Source organism: Miniopterus schreibersii (assembly GCF_964146895.1).
Source record: "Miniopterus schreibersii genome assembly, chromosome: 13".
NCBI lineage: Eukaryota > Metazoa > Chordata > Mammalia > Chiroptera > Miniopteridae > Miniopterus > Miniopterus schreibersii.
The window spans coordinates 54,291,390-54,310,044 of record NC_138113.1 but is presented as its reverse complement, the minus strand read 5'-3'; the positions used below and the strand labels follow the sequence as shown (position 1 = coordinate 54,310,044).

The 18,655-nt window shown below is 41.9% G+C and overlaps 1 protein-coding gene across 1 annotated transcript in view; it reads left to right on the top strand.

The window, feature by feature from the left end:
- TMEM131 (transmembrane protein 131) overlaps window positions 1-18,336 on the top strand; it is a 181,294-nt gene extending 162,958 nt beyond the window's left edge. Inside the window, exons 36-41 of the mRNA XM_081157292.1 lie at window positions 4,733-4,898; window positions 6,102-6,223; window positions 6,329-6,425; window positions 7,288-7,385; window positions 8,132-8,292; window positions 17,284-18,336. Coding sequence (XP_081013418.1) covers window positions 4,733-4,898; window positions 6,102-6,223; window positions 6,329-6,425; window positions 7,288-7,385; window positions 8,132-8,292; window positions 17,284-17,565 — 926 coding nt within the window. The 3' untranslated portion in view covers window positions 17,566-18,336. The remainder of the gene's footprint in view (window positions 1-4,732; window positions 4,899-6,101; window positions 6,224-6,328; window positions 6,426-7,287; window positions 7,386-8,131; window positions 8,293-17,283) is intronic.
- The last annotated feature ends 319 nt before the right edge of the window (window positions 18,337-18,655 follow it).

Genomic DNA, 18,655 nt, shown 5'->3' with positions numbered 1-18,655 from the left:
CTAGCTTTTTTACCTTGTTCTCAGATTTTGCCTGCAATCATTCATGACAGCTGTACAGTCTGCTAAAATGAGGTAGAGGTCCTCGCCTAAAATAGAAGACAACAGAGACAAGCACAGGGAGGGGCCCGATGGCAGGATTTAGGATGAAGAAAGGGCCAGTCTTAAGACTGACTTGGCTACACTCACCACAGTGTTAAACTCAAATTTGACTTGTTTGCACTAAAGGTAAAATCAAGGTTGAGCAACAAGATTGTTTAAGGTGAAGGGGGATGTAAATGAAGAGTGGGTGACTGAAGCCTCAGTAGTTTGGATGAAGGCTAAGAACTTGGAGTTCAGGTGAGGGGTACAGGTGTGGGCAGTTCACCAGGGGACAGGTCACTTCCGATAGTATTGGAGGAGGTCAGAAAATGTCATAAGAGGTGGCTAGGCAAGGGCCAGGACAATTGTACAAATAATGAGTGACCCTGCAACAAAGATGTGATATCACCTAGGCACACCGTGCTGTGAGGGCTTCCAAAGAGGGAAGGAGGGTGTGGAGATTTGAGCAGGGCTTATACAGGAGATGGTGTTTGAGATGGACCCTGAGTGTGGGCATCAGGTCAACAAACAGCACAGGAGAGAGGGATTAGCCATGTGGTCAAGGTGCGAGTGGGTGGGGTGGACATAAGGACAGTGAATAAGGTGCCAGCACCAGTAAGGAGGGTCAGGGAGAACTCTGGGGCAGGCGCAAGATGGCACTGAAGCTGGCCAACAGATAGCTTGGGCTTCAGAGAGAAGGGTGCTTTGCTTGGTGGTGCCATAATGGGGCTTTGACACAGCCAAGGAATGTGTAACCTGTATCTAGGCCCTGAGCCCTAGGGATCTAGGGAGAAGCATCAAATGTAAGAGAATTACATGGAAGTAGACCCACCATGAGAGCAGGCCTCAGTCTGGAAATGAGGAGGAACAGACTGTCCTCACTGTACACAGGCCTTGCATGGGGCACAAAAGGCCAAGCCAGGAGGGCAAAAGGGAAAAGGGTCAAGCTGAATGTAGCTGTTTGGACAAAGATAAGAAACAAGGGCAGTGGGGCTCTACAGCTGTGCTATAATAACTAGGTCAGTGGGCAGCCTCAAAGACTGTGAGCCCATGGAGACTGAATTCAGAGACCAGAGCTCTTTCCCTATACTTTTTTGTATCACAATCACTGGACTGGCACCAAAGTACACTTGGTAGATGCAGTGTGACATCTTTCTTTTTTCTTATTTTAAAAACAACTTTTTACAATGTTTTTATTTTTCAATTATAGTTGACATACAGTATTATATTAGTTTCAGGTGTATAACAAAGTGATTAGACATTTTTATAACTTATTAAGTGATCACCCAAATAAGTCTAATACTCCTCTAATACCATACATGTTATTACAATATTATTGACTGTATTCCCTATATTGTACTTTACATCCCCGTGTAAAGTATATTTATAACTGCTGATTTGTACATCTTAATCCCTTCACCTTTTTCACCCATTCCCCAAAGCCCCTCCCATCTGGCAACCATCAATTTGTCCTCTGTATTATCAGTTTGGTTTGTTTGTTCATTTATTTTGTTTTTTGGATTCCACATTTATGTAAAATCATATAGTATTTGTCTTTCTCTGGCTTATTTCACTTAGCGTAATGCCCTCTAGGTCCATCCATGTTGTCACAAATGGCAAGATTCCATTTTTTTATGACGAAAACTCCATTGTATGTATGTACTGCATCTTTATCCATTTGTCTGTCAGTGGACACTTAGTTGCTTCCATATCTTGGCTGTTGTAAATAATGCTGCCATGAACATAGGGGTGTATATATCTTTTCAAATTTGTGTTTGGGGTTTCTTAGGATAAATATTCAGAAGTAGAATTCCTGGGTCATATGGCAGTTCTAGTTCTAATTTTTTTAGGAACCTCCATACTGTTTTCCATAGTGGCTGCACAAACTTGCATTCCCACCAGCAGTACACAAGGGTTCCCTTTTCTCCACATACTTGCCAACACTTGTTTGTTGATTTATTGATGGTAGCCAGTTTGGTATATGTGAGGTGATATTGTGCTTTTAATTTGCATTTGCCCGATGATTAGTGATGTTGAGCATCTTTTCATATGTCTTTGGCCATCTGTGTGTCCTTTTTGGAGAAGTGTCTATTCAGGTCCTTTGCCCCTTTTTTAATCCAATTGTTTTCTGGTGTTAAGTTGTGCGAGTTCCTTATATATTTTGAGTATTAACTCTTACCAGATGTATCATTGGCAGATACCTTTTCCCATTCAGTAGGTTGTCTTTTCTTTTTGTTGGTTTCCTTCGTTGTGTAGAAACTTTTTAGTTTGATGTAGTCCCATTTGTTGATATTTTCTTGTTTCCCTTGCCCAAGGAGATATATCCAAAAAAATATTACTATGAATGATGTTACAGTTTACTGCCTACATTTTTCATCTAGAAGTTCTATGGTTTTGGGTCTTACATTAAGGCTGTAATCCATTTTGGTTTCATTCTTGTATATGGTGTAAGAAAGTGGTTTAGTTTCATTTTTTTTCATGTATCTCTCCAGTTTCCCCAATACCACTTATTGAAGAGACTGTGTTTACCTATTGTATATTCTTGTCTCCTTTATCATAAATTGACCATATAGTGTGAGTTTATTTCTGGCTCTGTTCCATTGATCTGTGTGTCTGTTTTTATGCCAGCACCATACTGTTTTGATTATGATGGCCTTGTAGTGTAGTTTGATATCACGTAGTGTGGTTCCTTCAAGTTTGTTTTTTCTCAAGATTGCTTTAGTTATTCATAGTCTGTTGTGGTTCCATATAAATTTTTAGATTGCTTGTTCTAGTTCTGTGAAAAATGCCTCTGGTTTTTTTTTTGTTTTGTCTTGTTTTTAATATATCTTTATTGATTTCAGAGAGAGGAAGGGAGAGGGAGAGAGAGAGTTGAAACATCAATGCTGAAAGAGTTGTTATTGATCGGCTGCCTCCTGCACGCCCCTCACTGGGGATCAAGCCCACAGCCTGGGCATGTGCCCTGACCAGGAATCAAACCGTGATCTCTTGGATCCTAGGTGGATGCTAAACCGCTGAGCTATACCCGGCTGGGCACCACTGCTGTTTTGATAGGGATTGCATTGAATCTTTAGATTGCTTTGCATAGTATAGACATTTTAATGATGTTAATTCTTTCTATGAGCATGATGTAGCCTTCCATTTATTTGTATCTTTTTTAATTTCTTTCTTATAGTTTTCAGAGTACAGGTATTTTACCTCCTCAGTTAAATTTATTTCTTGATATTTTATTCTTTTTGATGTATTTGTAAGTGGGATTGTTTTTTAATTTCTCTGTTTTTTTTTTCTTTCTTTTTTTTTAATTTTCTGTGAGGTTCTTTTTTTTTTTAATATATCTTTATTGATTTCAGAGAGAGGAAAGGGGGGGGGGAGAGAGAGAGAGGGAGAGAGAGAGGGAGAGAGGGAAAGAAACATCAATGATGAGTCATTGATCCAGCCTGCAACCCGGGCACATTCCCTGACCGGGAATCAAACCCCAATCGCCTGGATCCTAGGTCAACGCTCAACCGCTGAACCATGCCCGGCCGGGCTCTAATTTCTCTTTCTGATAGTTCACTATTGATATAGAAAAACACAACCAAAATCTGAATGTTAATTTTGTATCCTGCTACTTGACTGAGTTCATTTATTAGTTCTAATAGTTTTTTTTGGTTTTCTATGTATAGTATCATGTCATCTGCAAATGATGACTGTTTTCTTTCTTTCCAATTTCGATGCCTTTTATTTCTTTCTCTTGCCTGATTGCTCTGACTAGGACTTCCCATACTATGTTGAATATAATCGGTAAAAAGTGGACATGCCGGTCTTGCTCCTGATCTAAAGAAAAAGCTTCCAGCTTTTCACCATTGAGTATGTTGGCTGTGAGTTTGTCATTAATGGCCTTTATTATGTTGAGGAGTGTTCTTTCTATCCTCACTTTGCTGAGAATTTTTATCGTGAATTGATGTTGGGTATTATCAAATGCTTTGTGAGCATCTGTTGATAGGATCATATGATCTTTATCCCTCATTTTGTTTACGTGGTGTGTCACATTGACTTGTGGATATTGAACTAACTTTGCATCCCAGGAATAAATCCCACTTGATCATGGTGTATGCTCTTTTTAATGTATTGCTTAATTTGGTTTGCTAATATTTTGTTGAGGACTTTTGTTTTATCAGATCTGTTGGCCTATAATTTTCTATTTTTGTACTGTCTTTATCTGATTTTGTAATTAGGATAATGCTGGCCTCGTAAAATGAGCTTTGGGAGCCTTCCTTCCTCTTTTGTTATTTGACTGGGGGATGGTTTGCCTCACACCCTGCGCCTGTCGCAGTTGTGTGGAATCACAGAGACTCTCAGGTCCCATGCAGTGATTTCACCTGCCTGTCCCTGAAGGATGTGGGAGAAGGGAAGAAGAGCAGACCTATCCATGAGGTCCCGCACAACTCAGCAGAGATGGGCCTCACTGGTGCTTCAGGGAAGCCTAATGCAGAGGGAAGCTACTTCCCTTGTTGTCCCTAAGCCTTTGAACAGAACACACACAAAGTTTTAATTTTGCTTTTCTTTGTAGAAGCTCTTGAGTTCTGCAGAATATCAGATGGAACACCAAAAGTAACTGATCTTGAAGAGTAAAAATATCACATTAATGAGACTTTTTATTTTTACTTTCCAGCTACCGATAGTCTTTATAAACTTTCTCTGCAAACCCTCAACGCAGACATTTTCTTAAAACAACGCCAGACCTCACCAACACCTGCCTCTCCATCTCCCCCGGCTGCACCTTGCCCACTTGCATCCCGCGGCAGCTACAGCAGCATTGTTAACAGTAGCTCCAGCAGGTAGGTTCACTGGTCGCTTCCTGTTCCCTGAACAGGTAAGTGCTCCAGAAACCTGAGGCGCACTCCCATTAAATGGCCACAGACTGCTGTCCTGTCTTGCTCCTATATCTGCTGTTGACAGCTCCGCCCTTTACCTGGGTCAGTTCTCCCTTGCTGCCACCATCCTGGTGTCCAACCCCAGCCATGCCTCCTTCTACCCCTTGGCTTTTATCACCCATAAACTAGAAATGCATCATGTAACTTAATAGAATTATGCTCTAATTCAAGAGTAAACAAACATACTGAGCATTAAATGAAGATCTGCATGTGTCCTGCAGGTTGAGGAAACGGCTTTGTGGCACATTTATTTTGACCTTATGGCAGTTGGGTTAGCAGTGAAAAGGCAGGATCTAGAACAAGTCTGCTGTAGTATGTGACATGCGCACAGCAAGGTAGCCTCCTGACAGGCAGGTGGAACACCTCAACTGGTGCTCCTCCCTAGAGGCACTACCACACTTGTGCTCGACTGGCTCTAAGGGGAACAGTAACCTCAGTGATCGTTGTAACCACCTGTCAAGTTCTTAACGTGTCAGCACTGTTCTCGGCACCACACAGCTTGTCACTTCATTTAATCCTCTCAGCAAGCACAAATTAGGTACTGTCACCGACCCCTGCTTTCCCCACCAGGAAGCACCAGCCAGAAACTCCAGTGCACTTGTCCAGTTTTTAACTCTTGCCGAAAGAGGCAGCATCTGCTGAGTCTGGGGAAGCCACCCTTCCTGGGGACCTCGTCACCATGAGCTCCTTAGCCTGTCTTGATAGGAGAGGACACTTTCTAAGAACTGGTTTGTCATGTGTTGTCACCTGCCAGGACTCACATTCCACCGCTTGCTCACTGCCTAATGGTGCCCTTTTTAATATCCTCTCTAAAACAGTCTTTCCAGTCACTATATTGTGACCCTTGTCTCTTTTATAGTGACCTGTATTGTATTTTCTTACCTTTCCCTCCACAAGTCCCTTATTTTCCATCTGACTGCACAGTTGTAGGTCCCAGATCATTTACATGAGGCCAGGCTTGTGGGCTTCCCTGGGCCAGCCACAGTGAAGGCGCTGACTGCATGGGCTCAGTCATGTAGGAGCCACAGCCCTGAGACAAGTGCGCCTACAGGCCTCCAGCAGGCAGTGCTGATGAGGAATTAGTTCTCTTTTTGTTTCTTTCTGCAGTGACCCAAAAACCAAGCAGCCAAATGGAAGCAAAAACAAATTGACAAAAGCAACCTCACTTCCTGGCAAGAATGGCAATCCCACTTTTGCTGCCGTCACAGCCGGCTATGACAAGAGCCCAGGTGAGTGGCCTGGTGCCAAAAGGCCTGTCACAGCGGGGCTTCAGGCATGGTGGAATTGCCTTTGGCCTAATTTGCCTTTGATTGATTCAGAGTCCATTGTTACAGGTGGGAATGGCTTTGCTAAAGTTTCTTCAAACAAAACAGATTTTTCCAGCAGCCTTGGCCTTTCACACACTCCTGGTGACAGCGATGGCTCAGACAGGTATGGTAGACCATTCTTACTCGCTAGAAAGATGGACAGGGTTCTCAAGTCAGGTTAGCAATTTTTGTCCATATATGTGTTTCAGGCATTTTTTCCCCTAGATTACAAGTAGTCATTTGTCAGAAATGGTCCAGGCTTCTCAGGGCTTTTGTCTGTTGAGTAGAAGCAGAAAGCCTAGTTGCTGTGCTTCCATGACACAGGGAAGGAGGTGCACACGGCATGTACCACCCCGGCAGGGAGGGAGATTTGTATCCCATTTTAAATGTTCTCATCCTTCTCTGTTATCATGGTTTCCTGTAAGAAAGGATGTGATCTCATACTTAGACATAGAAGAAGAAAAATGTATTTGAGAGGAAGGAAATTGGAGCAACTACTAGGTAATTTATAGTAAATTATTGGACATGCCACTTTCTCGAACCAGAGTACCTGCAGTGGGCCTGGTGGCGTGCAGTGAATGCCTTGGTATATCTTCCAAGATAAGTAACAACAAGTAATAACTGTCAGTAAGCAGAACCCCAATTTTACCTGCTTAGCACTAAAAGGAAATGAGTCCTGGATTTTTAAATAGTTTTTAAATAAGTTTTTCATTTCCAAAAAGTAAACCTAAGGAAGAAATATATCTCTTTTTCCTGCAAAACTTGCTTTGAACCAGGCTCTCAGCTTCGATAAGGAATAGGAGCTCTGGAATCCTCTGTGGTAATGGATGCTGTTTTTTTCAGTTCTCCCCTTTGTCTTTGTGTTTAATACTTAAGTACCCCCTATTGAAGCAGCGTCTCAGACCCCTTTGTGAAGCCATACTTAGTGGATCTGTTTCACTAACCGTTATCCATTTTGTGTTGCATTTTCCTCTTGTAACATTCAGCTCGGGTTTGTGGAGTCCCGTCAGCAACCCCAGCAGCCCTGACTTCACACCCCTCAATTCATTCTCCGCCTTTGGGAATTCTTTTAACCTAACCGGTGGTGAGTGTTTAACTCTCAACCTGTAACTAATAAACTTGTGGACAAAGGAGGAAGGAAGGTGAAGTCTAGTTTTATGTGTGGAGAAACACACTGAGATACAGAGGAAAACATGATTGTTGTTTAGTAGACATTTTTAAAAGATGCACTTTGTGTTTTATGTCAGGCACCAATAGACGTAAAATATGTGGGCTGACCTTAGGGAAGCCGATCTGTTCTTGCTGTTTGAACAGATGCTTAGGGGGCCCAGCAAGGGCCTCTAGGAAGGGTTCCCTCCCACTCTCCTCTCAGCCCAGAGGTGCAGTGGAACAGGCTTGATGCTATGTCAGTCTTGGTTGATTTGTGCTCCAGAGCAGTTACTTAAGAACTTTAGAAAAGGATTCTGTGTCTGAAATGTGATTCCTGGCTGTGCTGGGGCTCCTTATGTTTTCTTGCTGCACAGAAGTAGAGGCCACCATGTGAGTTTTGCATTAGCTGTGATTGTAATGTTAGAGTTGGGAGATATTTATTTGCATTTTATGTCATCCAGTGATAGTTTTGGGTAAAGTATTCAAATTATGTGCTGTGTGCCCGAGTCCTGGGGAACATCCCTCATTCGTCCCTGGAGTATGGTGGGAGCTGATGAAGTAGGTGTGATGACTCCCAAGTGAGCAGTGGTGGGATATGCGCCACTAAGTGAATGCCCCATTCTGTCCTTGGTGAGAATGGCAAAATAAAATATGAACTTGAAATTGTGTTCTTATTTTCAGAAGTTTTCAGTAAACTCGGGTTATCTCGATCATGCAATCAGGCCTCACAGAGAAGCTGGAATGAGTTTAGCAGTGGCCCTTCATACCTGTGGGAGACTCCAGCAACAGATCCCAGCCCTTCCTGGCCAGCCAGTTCCAGTTCCCCCACCCACACTGCCACAGTGAGTATACTCAGGGCTCACTCATCATTACACTCAGAAACAACAGATAATGGTGTGGAAAGGTTGAGTTAATACTATTATTGTCTGTCTTGCTGTGTCTTCACATCTGCCAAAGTGACCCATCAATATTTGTCAGAGCCACTGTAGTCAAGAAATTATGGGAAGAAGAGGCTTCTAGTCAAGATGGCACAGTAGGTAAATGCTGTGCTCACCTTGTCCCATGACCATATCAAAATTAACTAAATTATAGAATAACCATCATTGAGAACCACCTGAAGACTGGCTGAACAGAAGTCCTATAATTAAGGATATAAAGAAGCCACATCCAGACTGGTAGCAGGGGTGGAGGCACAGAATGGCAAGGTCTCTCCTGAGGCTCAAGGGGTCCCAACCCAACATGGGCTACCCAGCTTGGAACACCAGTGTCAGTAAGAAGAGTCCCCATAACATGTCTGAAAACCACCAGGGATTACATCCAAGAGAGAAAAAGGGCTGCTAGAGACCAAGGCACTGCTCTTAAAGGGCCTGTGCAGGGATTCATTTACTCGACACTCCAGCACAGGGGCAGCAGCTCAAAAAGCACCAGCAACATAGGGGGAGGAACTAAATTGACTGGCTTCAGGGCTAGGGATAGAGGGGCATGGGCCAGAGCAGCTCTTTTCGGGGACAGAAGTGCTCCAGGTGACATAATTCTTTTGTTAAGCTCTCTCCCCACTCAGCCGGCCTGGCACCAAACCTGAGCTATTCAGTAGCCTGGCTAACATGGTTCACCCCGCCCTTGTGATTCCCTGAGACCCTGCCCCACCCAAATCTCCTGCCCAGCTAAGTCTCTTCCAGGGGCTCCTTCACACAAGCAACCTGCCTTGGCTTGCACTGCAGACTTTCCCTAAACCTCTCAAAGGTCCACAAATCTCAACCAAGCAGTGGCAGGCCTTGGTGTACCCAGTACATCTTGCTAAGCTACCCTAAGCCCCGCACAATCAGCAACCAGTGTCAGCTTGCATTGCAACTCCCATCACTTAGCCCCTCAAGACTGGCATAAGCAGCAGCCAGTCGTGGCTTGGAATGTAGCCTCACATAAGCAGCCACAAACCCAGCACAAGTGACAGATGGCCTCAGCTCCCATGGATGGCCCCAAGCCAGGTTACAAGTGGTGGTTGACCTTGACCTGCACCAAAGTCACTCCCAAGAGGCTCCAGAACCAACACACCTGGTAGCCAGCTTCAGGCCACACAAGAGCACCACCCAGCCCGTTCCACAAATAACACGTCTGAAAAGTGGACTCAGCTGGCACTAGAACCCCACTAAAGCAACTTGCACTCTGTAGGGTCACACACAACAACTTTCCACTATAGTCTCAGCCAACCCTCACAGCCAGTCAGCCCTCATGAGGGTCAGTCCCACCTACTGATGTGCCAACAGCAATCAAGGCTCAACAGGAAGGTACACACAACCTACACAAGGGACACCCAGGGAGACTGCACCACTGAGCCCTATAGGACACCTGTTAAATAAGGGCATTCTCCCAAGACATGCAGATGTAGTAGATCTACCTAATACATAGAAATAAAAATAGGAAGGTATCCAAAACGAGGGGACAAACATGTCCCAAATGAAAGAACAGGACAAAACTCCAGAAAAAGAATGAAATGGAGATAAGCAATCTACCAGATAAAGAATTCAGAACACTTGGCTGTAGGATACTCAGTAAATTTAGGGGAAGAATAAATGAACTCGGGGAGAACTTCAACAAAAAGGAAACATAGAAAAGAAGATAGAAACATAAAAAAGAACCAGAAATGATGAGTATAATAAGTGAAATGAGAAGTACATTAGAGGGAATCAACAGATTAGATGAAGCACAGCATCAAATTAGTGATCTGGAAGTAAGGTAGCAGGAGATACCCAATCAGAACAGCAGAAAGAAAAAAAAATTTTTTTCTAATTTATCTTTATTGTTGAAAGTATTACAGGTGTCCCATTTTTTTCCCCTCATTGACCCCCTCCACCTTGCTCCCACCCCCTCCCCAGGCCTTCACCCTATTATTGTCTGTGTCCATGGGTTATGCATATATGCATATAACTTCTTTGGTTAATGTCTTCCCATCCCCCACCCCCCTTCCTTCTTCCCTGAGATAAGACAGTCTTATTGCATGCTTCAGTGTCTCTGAGTCTATTTTGTTTGTCAGAGTATTTTGTTCATTAGCTGCTTCTTAAAGAAGACCCTTCATTTTATGTAATAGTGGTTTAGCTTTTTCTTATCTGTGAAGGTCTTTATCTCACCTTCAGTTCTAAATGATAACTTTGCTGGGTAGAGTAATCTTGGTTGTAGGTTCTTGCTTTTCATCACTTTGAATATTTCTTGCCACTCCCTTCTGGCCCGCAAAGTTTCTGTTGAGAAATCAGGTGACAGTCATATGGGTGCTCCCTTGTAGGTAACTAACTGCTTTTCTCTTGCTGCATTTAAGATTCTGTCTCTAACCTTTGGCATTTTAATTATGATGTATCTTGCTGTGGGCCTCTTTGGGTTCACCTTGTTTGGGACTCTGTGTACTTCCTGGACTTGTAAGTCTATTTCTTTCACCAGGTAGTGTAAGTTTTCTGTGATTTTTTCAAAAAGGTTTTCAGTTTGTTGCTCTCTTTCTTCTTCTGGCACCCTCATAACACAAATGTTGGGCTGCTTAAAGTTGTCCCAGAGACTCCTTACATTATCTTCATATTTCTGGATTCTTTTTTCTTTTTGCTCTTCCAGTTGGCTGTTTTTTGCTTCCTCATGTTCCAAATTACTGATTTGATTCTCAGCATCCTCTACTGTTGATTTCCTGTAAATTATTCTTAATTATAGCTTTTGTGCAGCCTTCATTTCTGATTGGTACTTTATTATGTCATTGACAATCTCACTAGTTTCCTTAATAAATAGTCTTACTAAGATCCTTGAGCATCCTTATAACCATTATTTTGAACTCTGCATCTAGTAGGTCGCTTGACTCCATTTCATTTAGTTCCTTTCCTGGAGATTTCATCTGTTCTTTCTTTGGTGACATGTTTCCTTGCCTCCACGTTTTGGCTGCTTCCTGGTGGTTTCTATGTATTAGGTAGAGCTGCTGTGTCTCCTGGAATTTGTAGAGTGGCTTTGTGTACTAGGTGTCCTATAGGGCCAAGTGGCTCAGCTTCCCCAGTCACCTGAGCTGGGCCTTCTAGGTGCTCTACTGTGTGGACTGTGTGCACTGTCCTGTTGTAGTTGAGCCTTGGTTGCTATTGGCCACTGGGAGGAATTGACCCCCAGGCCAATCAGCTGTGAGGACCAGCTACAACTGCAGCCAAAGAGCTGGTGTGCTGGAGACACCCTTATGGAGCAGGATTTATTTCAGTGGGGCTTTGGTGTTCCCCGAGTCCATCCCTTGAGTGTGTCACTTGTGGATATGGTAGGGTTGTAATCCAGCATGGTCAAAGCTGATCACCAGGTGCACTGTCTCTGGGGCCTCCCAGGAGGTGCAAAGTTAGCCTCTGCCTGTGCCTTGCCCATGCCCACCCAGCATGAGCTATACAGCAATCCGTAGATGGCTGCTACTTGTGCTAGGCTTGGAGGTGTCCAGGAGAGGCCAGGCTATGAACCTATTCAGGCTGCCTCTAGAGCCAGGCCTCGGGCCACTTATCTAGAGGTATGGGGCATGCTGAGGCCAGCTGCTGCTTGTTTGAGAGATTTTAGGAAAGTCCTCTGCGTGAAGCTAGAGAGGCTACTTGCATAGAAAAGCCACTGAAAATGGCTTGGATGAGCTTGCAAGTAGGGAAAGGCAGGGTCTCTGGGAATCACCAGGGTGGGGCAAAATATGTGAGTCAGATTGATGGAGATTCAGAGAAGCACCTGCCTGCCAGCTCTGTGGGGGGGGGCTCATCAAAGGAGCAATGGCCTCTGCCTCCTCCTGTCTGGGATAAAGCTGCCCATCCAGCTCTCTCCCTGATTCCAGGCAAGTTAGTCCCTCCCTCAGTGTCCCAGGTTCCTTTCAAGCTGCTACCCAGTGCTGGAGCTTAGAGGGAGCGCATCTGAGTAAGTCCCCGCATGGGCCCTTTAAGAGGAACTGCCTGGGACTCCCACAGCCTCCGCTTACTCGGCACAATCCCCACTGGTGTTTACAGCCCGAAGTTGTGGGGACTTCTCTTCCCAGCACTGGAACCCTGGGCTGGGGGGCCTGATGTGGGGCTCAGACCCCTCGCTCCCCCAGGAAACCTTCACTGCCAAGATATCCCTCCCTCCTAGTTTTAAACCATGGTACCTGGGTATTGGACCACGGTCATGTCTCTGTGATTCAGCCCAGGTTCCACCCCTCATCTCCGCCCCTCCCTACTGGTCTGGATGTGCTTCTTCAGTGCCCTAGTTGTAGGACTTCTGTTCAGCTAGATTTCAGGAGGTTCTGAGTGATGGTTCTGTATTTTAGTTGTAATTTTGATATGGTTATGGGAGGCATCAGGTCCCGCTGTTACTTACACTGTCATCTTGTCACTCCTGAAAAAAATTTTTTTAAATGAGGATAATTTAAGGGATCCCTTGGACAACCTCAAGAGCATTCCAACATTGCATCATAGGGCACCAGAAGGAGAAAAGAGAGAGCAAGGGATTGAAAACCTATTTGAAAAAATAATGATGGAAAACTTCCCTACTCTGGCAATGGAGGTAGGTAGGCATACAAGCATAGTGTGCCAAACAAGAGTAACCCAGAGGCTCACACCAAGACACATCATAATTAAAATGCAAAAGGTTAAAGACAGAGAATCTTAAATGCAGCAAGAGAAAAGCCGTTAGTTACCTTCAAAGGAGCTCCCAGAAGACTGTCAGCTGATTTATCAACACTTTGCCATCCAGAAGAAGTTGGCACAAAATATACGAAGTGATGGAAAGCAAAGACCTACAACCAGTATTTTAGAATTGAAGGAGAGAAAGTTTCCCAGATAAGAAAAAGCTCTAAAGGAGTTGATCACTCCTAAACTAGTATTACAGGAAATGTTAAAGGGACTTCTTTAAGAAGAAAGGATCCAAAATATGAATAAGAAAATATATGAAAGGAAAAAAATGATCACTAACAAAGGCAAATACGTAATAAAAGCAGTGGATAGGCCAACTGTAAAGCGAGTACAAAGGTTAAAAGGCAAAAGTAGAAGATCGTGTGTAATTACAATAATAAATTAAGGGATACACACAAACACAAAAGGAAAAAAATGACAAACATGGATGGAGTGAGTAAAAATTGTAGTGATTTTAGAATGTGTTCAAACTTAAGCAATAATCAACTTCAAATAGACTGCAATAAATATAGCTTGGTATATATGCAGCACATGGTAACCACAAACCACAAACCAAAAATCTACAAGAGATGTACAAGAAATAACTCAAACACACTATAAAAAGCCAACATAAAACAGAAGAGATCAAGCAAATAAGAACGGAACAGAGAACTCCAAAATCAGTCAAAACAATAAAACGTCAATAGCTACATACTTATCAATAATTACTTTAAATATAAATGGAACTAGGGTAGAAGGAAGGAAACAGAGATCATAGCAGAGGTAAATTAAATAGAGAATGAAAGCACAATAGAAAAGATCAATGAAACCAGGAGCTGATTTTATGAAAAGATAAGCAAAATTGATAAACCTTTAATGAGACTTGTCAAGAAAAAAAAAAGACCGAAAAAGTAAAATCAGAAATGAAAGAAAAGTGAAGACTCATACCACAGAAATAGAAAGAATAAAAAAATCTAGTCCATGGCGAGATGGCTCAGTTGGTTAGAGCATCATCCTGTCAGGGCACATACCTGTCCCTGGTTCTGTCCCTGGAGGCAGCCAATCAATCCTCACATCATTGTTTCTCTCCCTCTTTCTCCCCCTCTCTCTCAAATCAATAAACATATCCTTAGGAAAAGATTTTTTTAAAAATACTAGAGCAATTATATGCCAACAAATTAGACAACCTGTAGGAAACTAATAAATTCCTACAAACGTACAACCTTTCAAGTCTAAATTAGGAAGAAACAGAAAATTCTATCAGACTGATAATGACTAATGAAATGGAATCAGTAATCAGAATACTGCCAACAAACAAAAATACTGGACAGATGGCTTCACAGTTGAACTTTACCAAATATCCAAAGAAGAATTAATACCTATACTACTCAAACTACCCCAAAAAATTTAAGAGGAAGGGAAACTCCCAAGCTCATTTTACAAGGCCAGCATTACCCTCTTAACCAAAACCAGACAAACATAATACAAAAAAAGAAAATTATAGGCCAATATCCCTGATGGACATAGAAGCAAAAATCTTCAACAAAATATTAGCAAACATAATGCAACAATTCATTTAAAAGATCATATACCATGAACAAGTGGGATTTATTCCCAAAATGCAAGGTTTTGGTTCAGTATCCACAAATCAGTTAACATGATACACCATATAAGCAAAATGAAGGATGAAAATCATGTGATCATATCCATAGATGTAGATAAAGCATTTGACAAAATTTAACATTCATTTATGATAAAAACTCTGAGCAAAATGGGTATAGAGGGATCATACCTCAATTTAATAAAGGCCGGATATGACAAACCCACAGCTAATAACATCATACTCAGCAGTGAAAAGCTGAGAGCTTTTTGTTTTAAGATCAGGAACAAGAAGACTAGAATGTCCACTTTCACCACTTTGATTCAACATAGTATTGGAAAACAAATAAATGGAAGGATATACCGTGTTCATGGATAGGAAGAATTAACATCATTAAGCTATTCATACTACCCAAAACAGTCTACACATTCAGCACAATCCCTATCAAAACACCAACGGCACTTTTCACAGAAAGAACAAATAATCCTGAAATTTATATGGAACCACAAAAGACCACGAATAACCAAAGCGATCTTGAGAAAGAACAACAAATTCAGAGATTATGACTCTACCTGATTTCAAGCTATACTTCAAGTCTGTCATAATCAAAACAGTATGGTACTGGCATAAAAATTGACAGCCCAGAAATAAACCCCTGCTTATATGTTCAATTAATCTATGACAGAGGAGGCAAGAATATACAATGGGGTAAAGACAGTCTCTTCAATAAGTGGTGTTGGGAAAACTGGAGAGATACATGCCAAAAAGAAAAGAAATTAGACCACTTTGTTACACCATATACAAGAATGAACTCAAAATGGATTAAAGCCTTAAATGTAAGGCCTGAAACTATAAAACTCCTGGATGAAAACATGGTAAATCTTTGACATCACTCTTAGCGATACTTTTTTGGATACATCTCCTTGGGCAAAGGAAACAAAAAAATAAACAGATGGGACTACATCGAACTAAAAAGTGTCTGCACAGTGAAGGAAACCAACAAAATGAAAAGGAACCTACTGAATGGGAGAAGATATTCACTAATGATACATCAGAGAAGGGGTTAATATCCAAAATATATGAAGAACTCATACAGGGTGGGGCAAAAGTAGATTTACAGTTGTGAGTACATGAAACACAGAAATAATTATTGTATTATTTCCCATACAAACAACTACAAACCTACTTTTGCTCCTCCCTGTATAATTTAACACACATAAACACACACACACAAATCCAATTTAAAAATGGGCAGAGCACATGAAGAGACGTTTCTCCAAAGAAGACACACATATGGCCAACAGACATATGAAAAGATGCTTAACATCACTAATCATCAGGGAAATGCAGATCAAAACCACACACCTGTCAGAATAGCTATCATTAAAAAAGTTAACAAATGTTGGTGAAGATGTGGAGAAAAGGAGACCCTCGTGCATTGTTGGTGGATTGTACTTTGGTGCAGCCATCATGGAATACAATACAGTGGTTCCTCAAAAACTTCATGGTAGAACTACCATACAGTCCAGCAGTTCAACATCTGAGTATTTATCTGAAGAAACCCAAAACATGAATTTGAAAAGATAGACGCACCCCTATGTTTATGGCAGCATAATTTACAATAGCCAAGTATGGAAGCAACCTGAGTGGCCATCAATAGACAAATGGATAAAGAAAATGTGGTACATATATACACTGGAGTATTTCTTGGCCATAAAAAGAATGAAATCATGCCATTTACAACAACATAGATAGATCTAGAGGGTATTATACTAAGTTAAATAAGTCAGACAGAGAAAGACACCATGTGATATCACTTATCTGTGGAATCTAAAGTAAAAAATAAATGAACAAAGAAAACAGAAACACTCAGATACAGATACAAACTAGATACAGAGAGCAAACAGGTGATTGCTGGTTGGAGGGTTTGCTCGGGGTAGTACAGATTTTGTTTCTGAGAAGCACCTGTGTCTTCACATGAGCTTTCTCGTGTGCATTTGTTTGCATTTCACCTAAATTTTTCTGCAAAAATTATGCTCTAGAAAAGTAGTATTACCAAAGAAAATAATTACTGGTCTCAGCTTTCACAAAACTGTGACAAAAGCATGATCCCGCTGTGGTTACGTCCTCATTCTCAGGAGAACTACATTAGACAAGCAAAGTTTAATGGTAGTGATTTTAACTAGATAGAGTCCAAAGCCTGTCTCTACTTGTAATATTTTAACTTTAGTTTTAAAAGCTTCTCAACCATTCTTTAACACAGGAGTCAATAAATATTTTAGGCTTTGTAGGTTGTGCTGTTTCACCTGTTCACCTCTGCCATAATGGTGCCCAAGCAGCCAGGACAGAACCTGAATGGACTGCAGTGGAACTTTCTTTACAGAAACAGGCAGAGCTGATTTGGCCCCTGGCTGTTGTGGGCCAGGCCTTCTTTAAAGTATCACAACCATCTGCTCAGACTCTGGGATGTCTCTACATGTAACACATTTGTTTTAAATATGTAACATAAAAGATATGTATGGCCCAGCCCCTATTTTCATTATAACCTTCACCACTTCACCATATGCCTGCTCTTCACAAGCCTGATGCCCGCATTGTTTTCTGTTTTGCAGTCAATCCTTGGCAACACCAGCGGCTTGTGGTCCACCACTCCATTCAGCAACTCGATCTGGTCCAGCAACCTTAGCAGCGCCCTTCCTTTCACCACTCCAGCAAACACGCTGACCAGCATTGGCCTCATGGGCACAGAGAACTCTGCTCCTCACGCTCCTTCTGCCTCCAGTCCAGCTGATGATGTGGGACAGACCTACAACCCCTGGCGGATATGGAGCCCCACAATTGGGAGGAGAAGCTCTGACCCATGGTCTAATTCGCAGTTCCCTCATGAGAATTGAAATTAGGCAAAAAAAAAATGGGGGTCCTCGTCTAGATCATGATATGTCAGTTTCTGAGACATCTTTCTAAGGCTCTTACTGCTGTAGCTCCCCACCCCCCACCCCCCACCCCCCTCATCTTCGCAAAACAGACTCAAGCAGGGCAGGCTTGTACCACTCGCTGCTTTCAGATCTTTCTTGCAATTATGATAATGAGATTTGCTGTTTGCTTTTAGAGAAAAGTCTGGACTCAGCCACAAACTCCGGTAAGACCTGTACATCTGAGAACCTTAACTGTTGTCAAGTTTCCACCTCCTGTCTTCTTCCATCCTTAATTTATCTGTATGAACACGAATCTGACATTACAGCTAAGGAAATAATTTGAGTTGATTCAGAAGTCCTGGCATGTGACAATTTTATTAAACTACCAGGTTTGGTTTTTTTTATAATTTCACAATATTATGCGCCAAGATCTAATTTTAAAAATGTATGAGGACTTTGTGCTGAAAAATACAGAGTATTTTTTTAAAATAAGGCTGTCCTGGTGTAAAAGCAGATTACAGAAATGTAAGTCAACTTGAAGAATAGTGAATGAATGTAAAAACATTCAGATAAGACCATATGCATTTTCTGTGCTGTTTGTACTTGAGGTATGTAACATTTGTATACCTGAATTTATTTTAAAAAACTGAAATGCACATAGCCAAGTCTTGAGATACAAGATTGAATGTGTATTTCTTAAAAATACAACTTTGTGTTGTACTTTGAAATAAATGCTTTTTTTCAAAAGCCTTGAATTGTTGTGTACCCTTTTTTACATGCAAGATGCATCTATTTGGATTCTCTTGCACCAAAGTCAGCCGTGCTGTCATTTACTTATTCTGTGGAATTTGATGGATCGTGGCTGGAATCCCATGCTCTAATTAAATTCTGAGTATTCCCATGGTAATCACTGCAGGTCCTCGATAGAAAAAGTTTACACATTTAAAACTTACTTTTCCTTTTAAATAGAATGTGTTGACCATTTTCCAATTTTAAAACTCCCGTAACTCCTCCAAATGGTTCCTGTAGAGGGTACACAGATACCTACATGCTATGATGCATCGGTGTC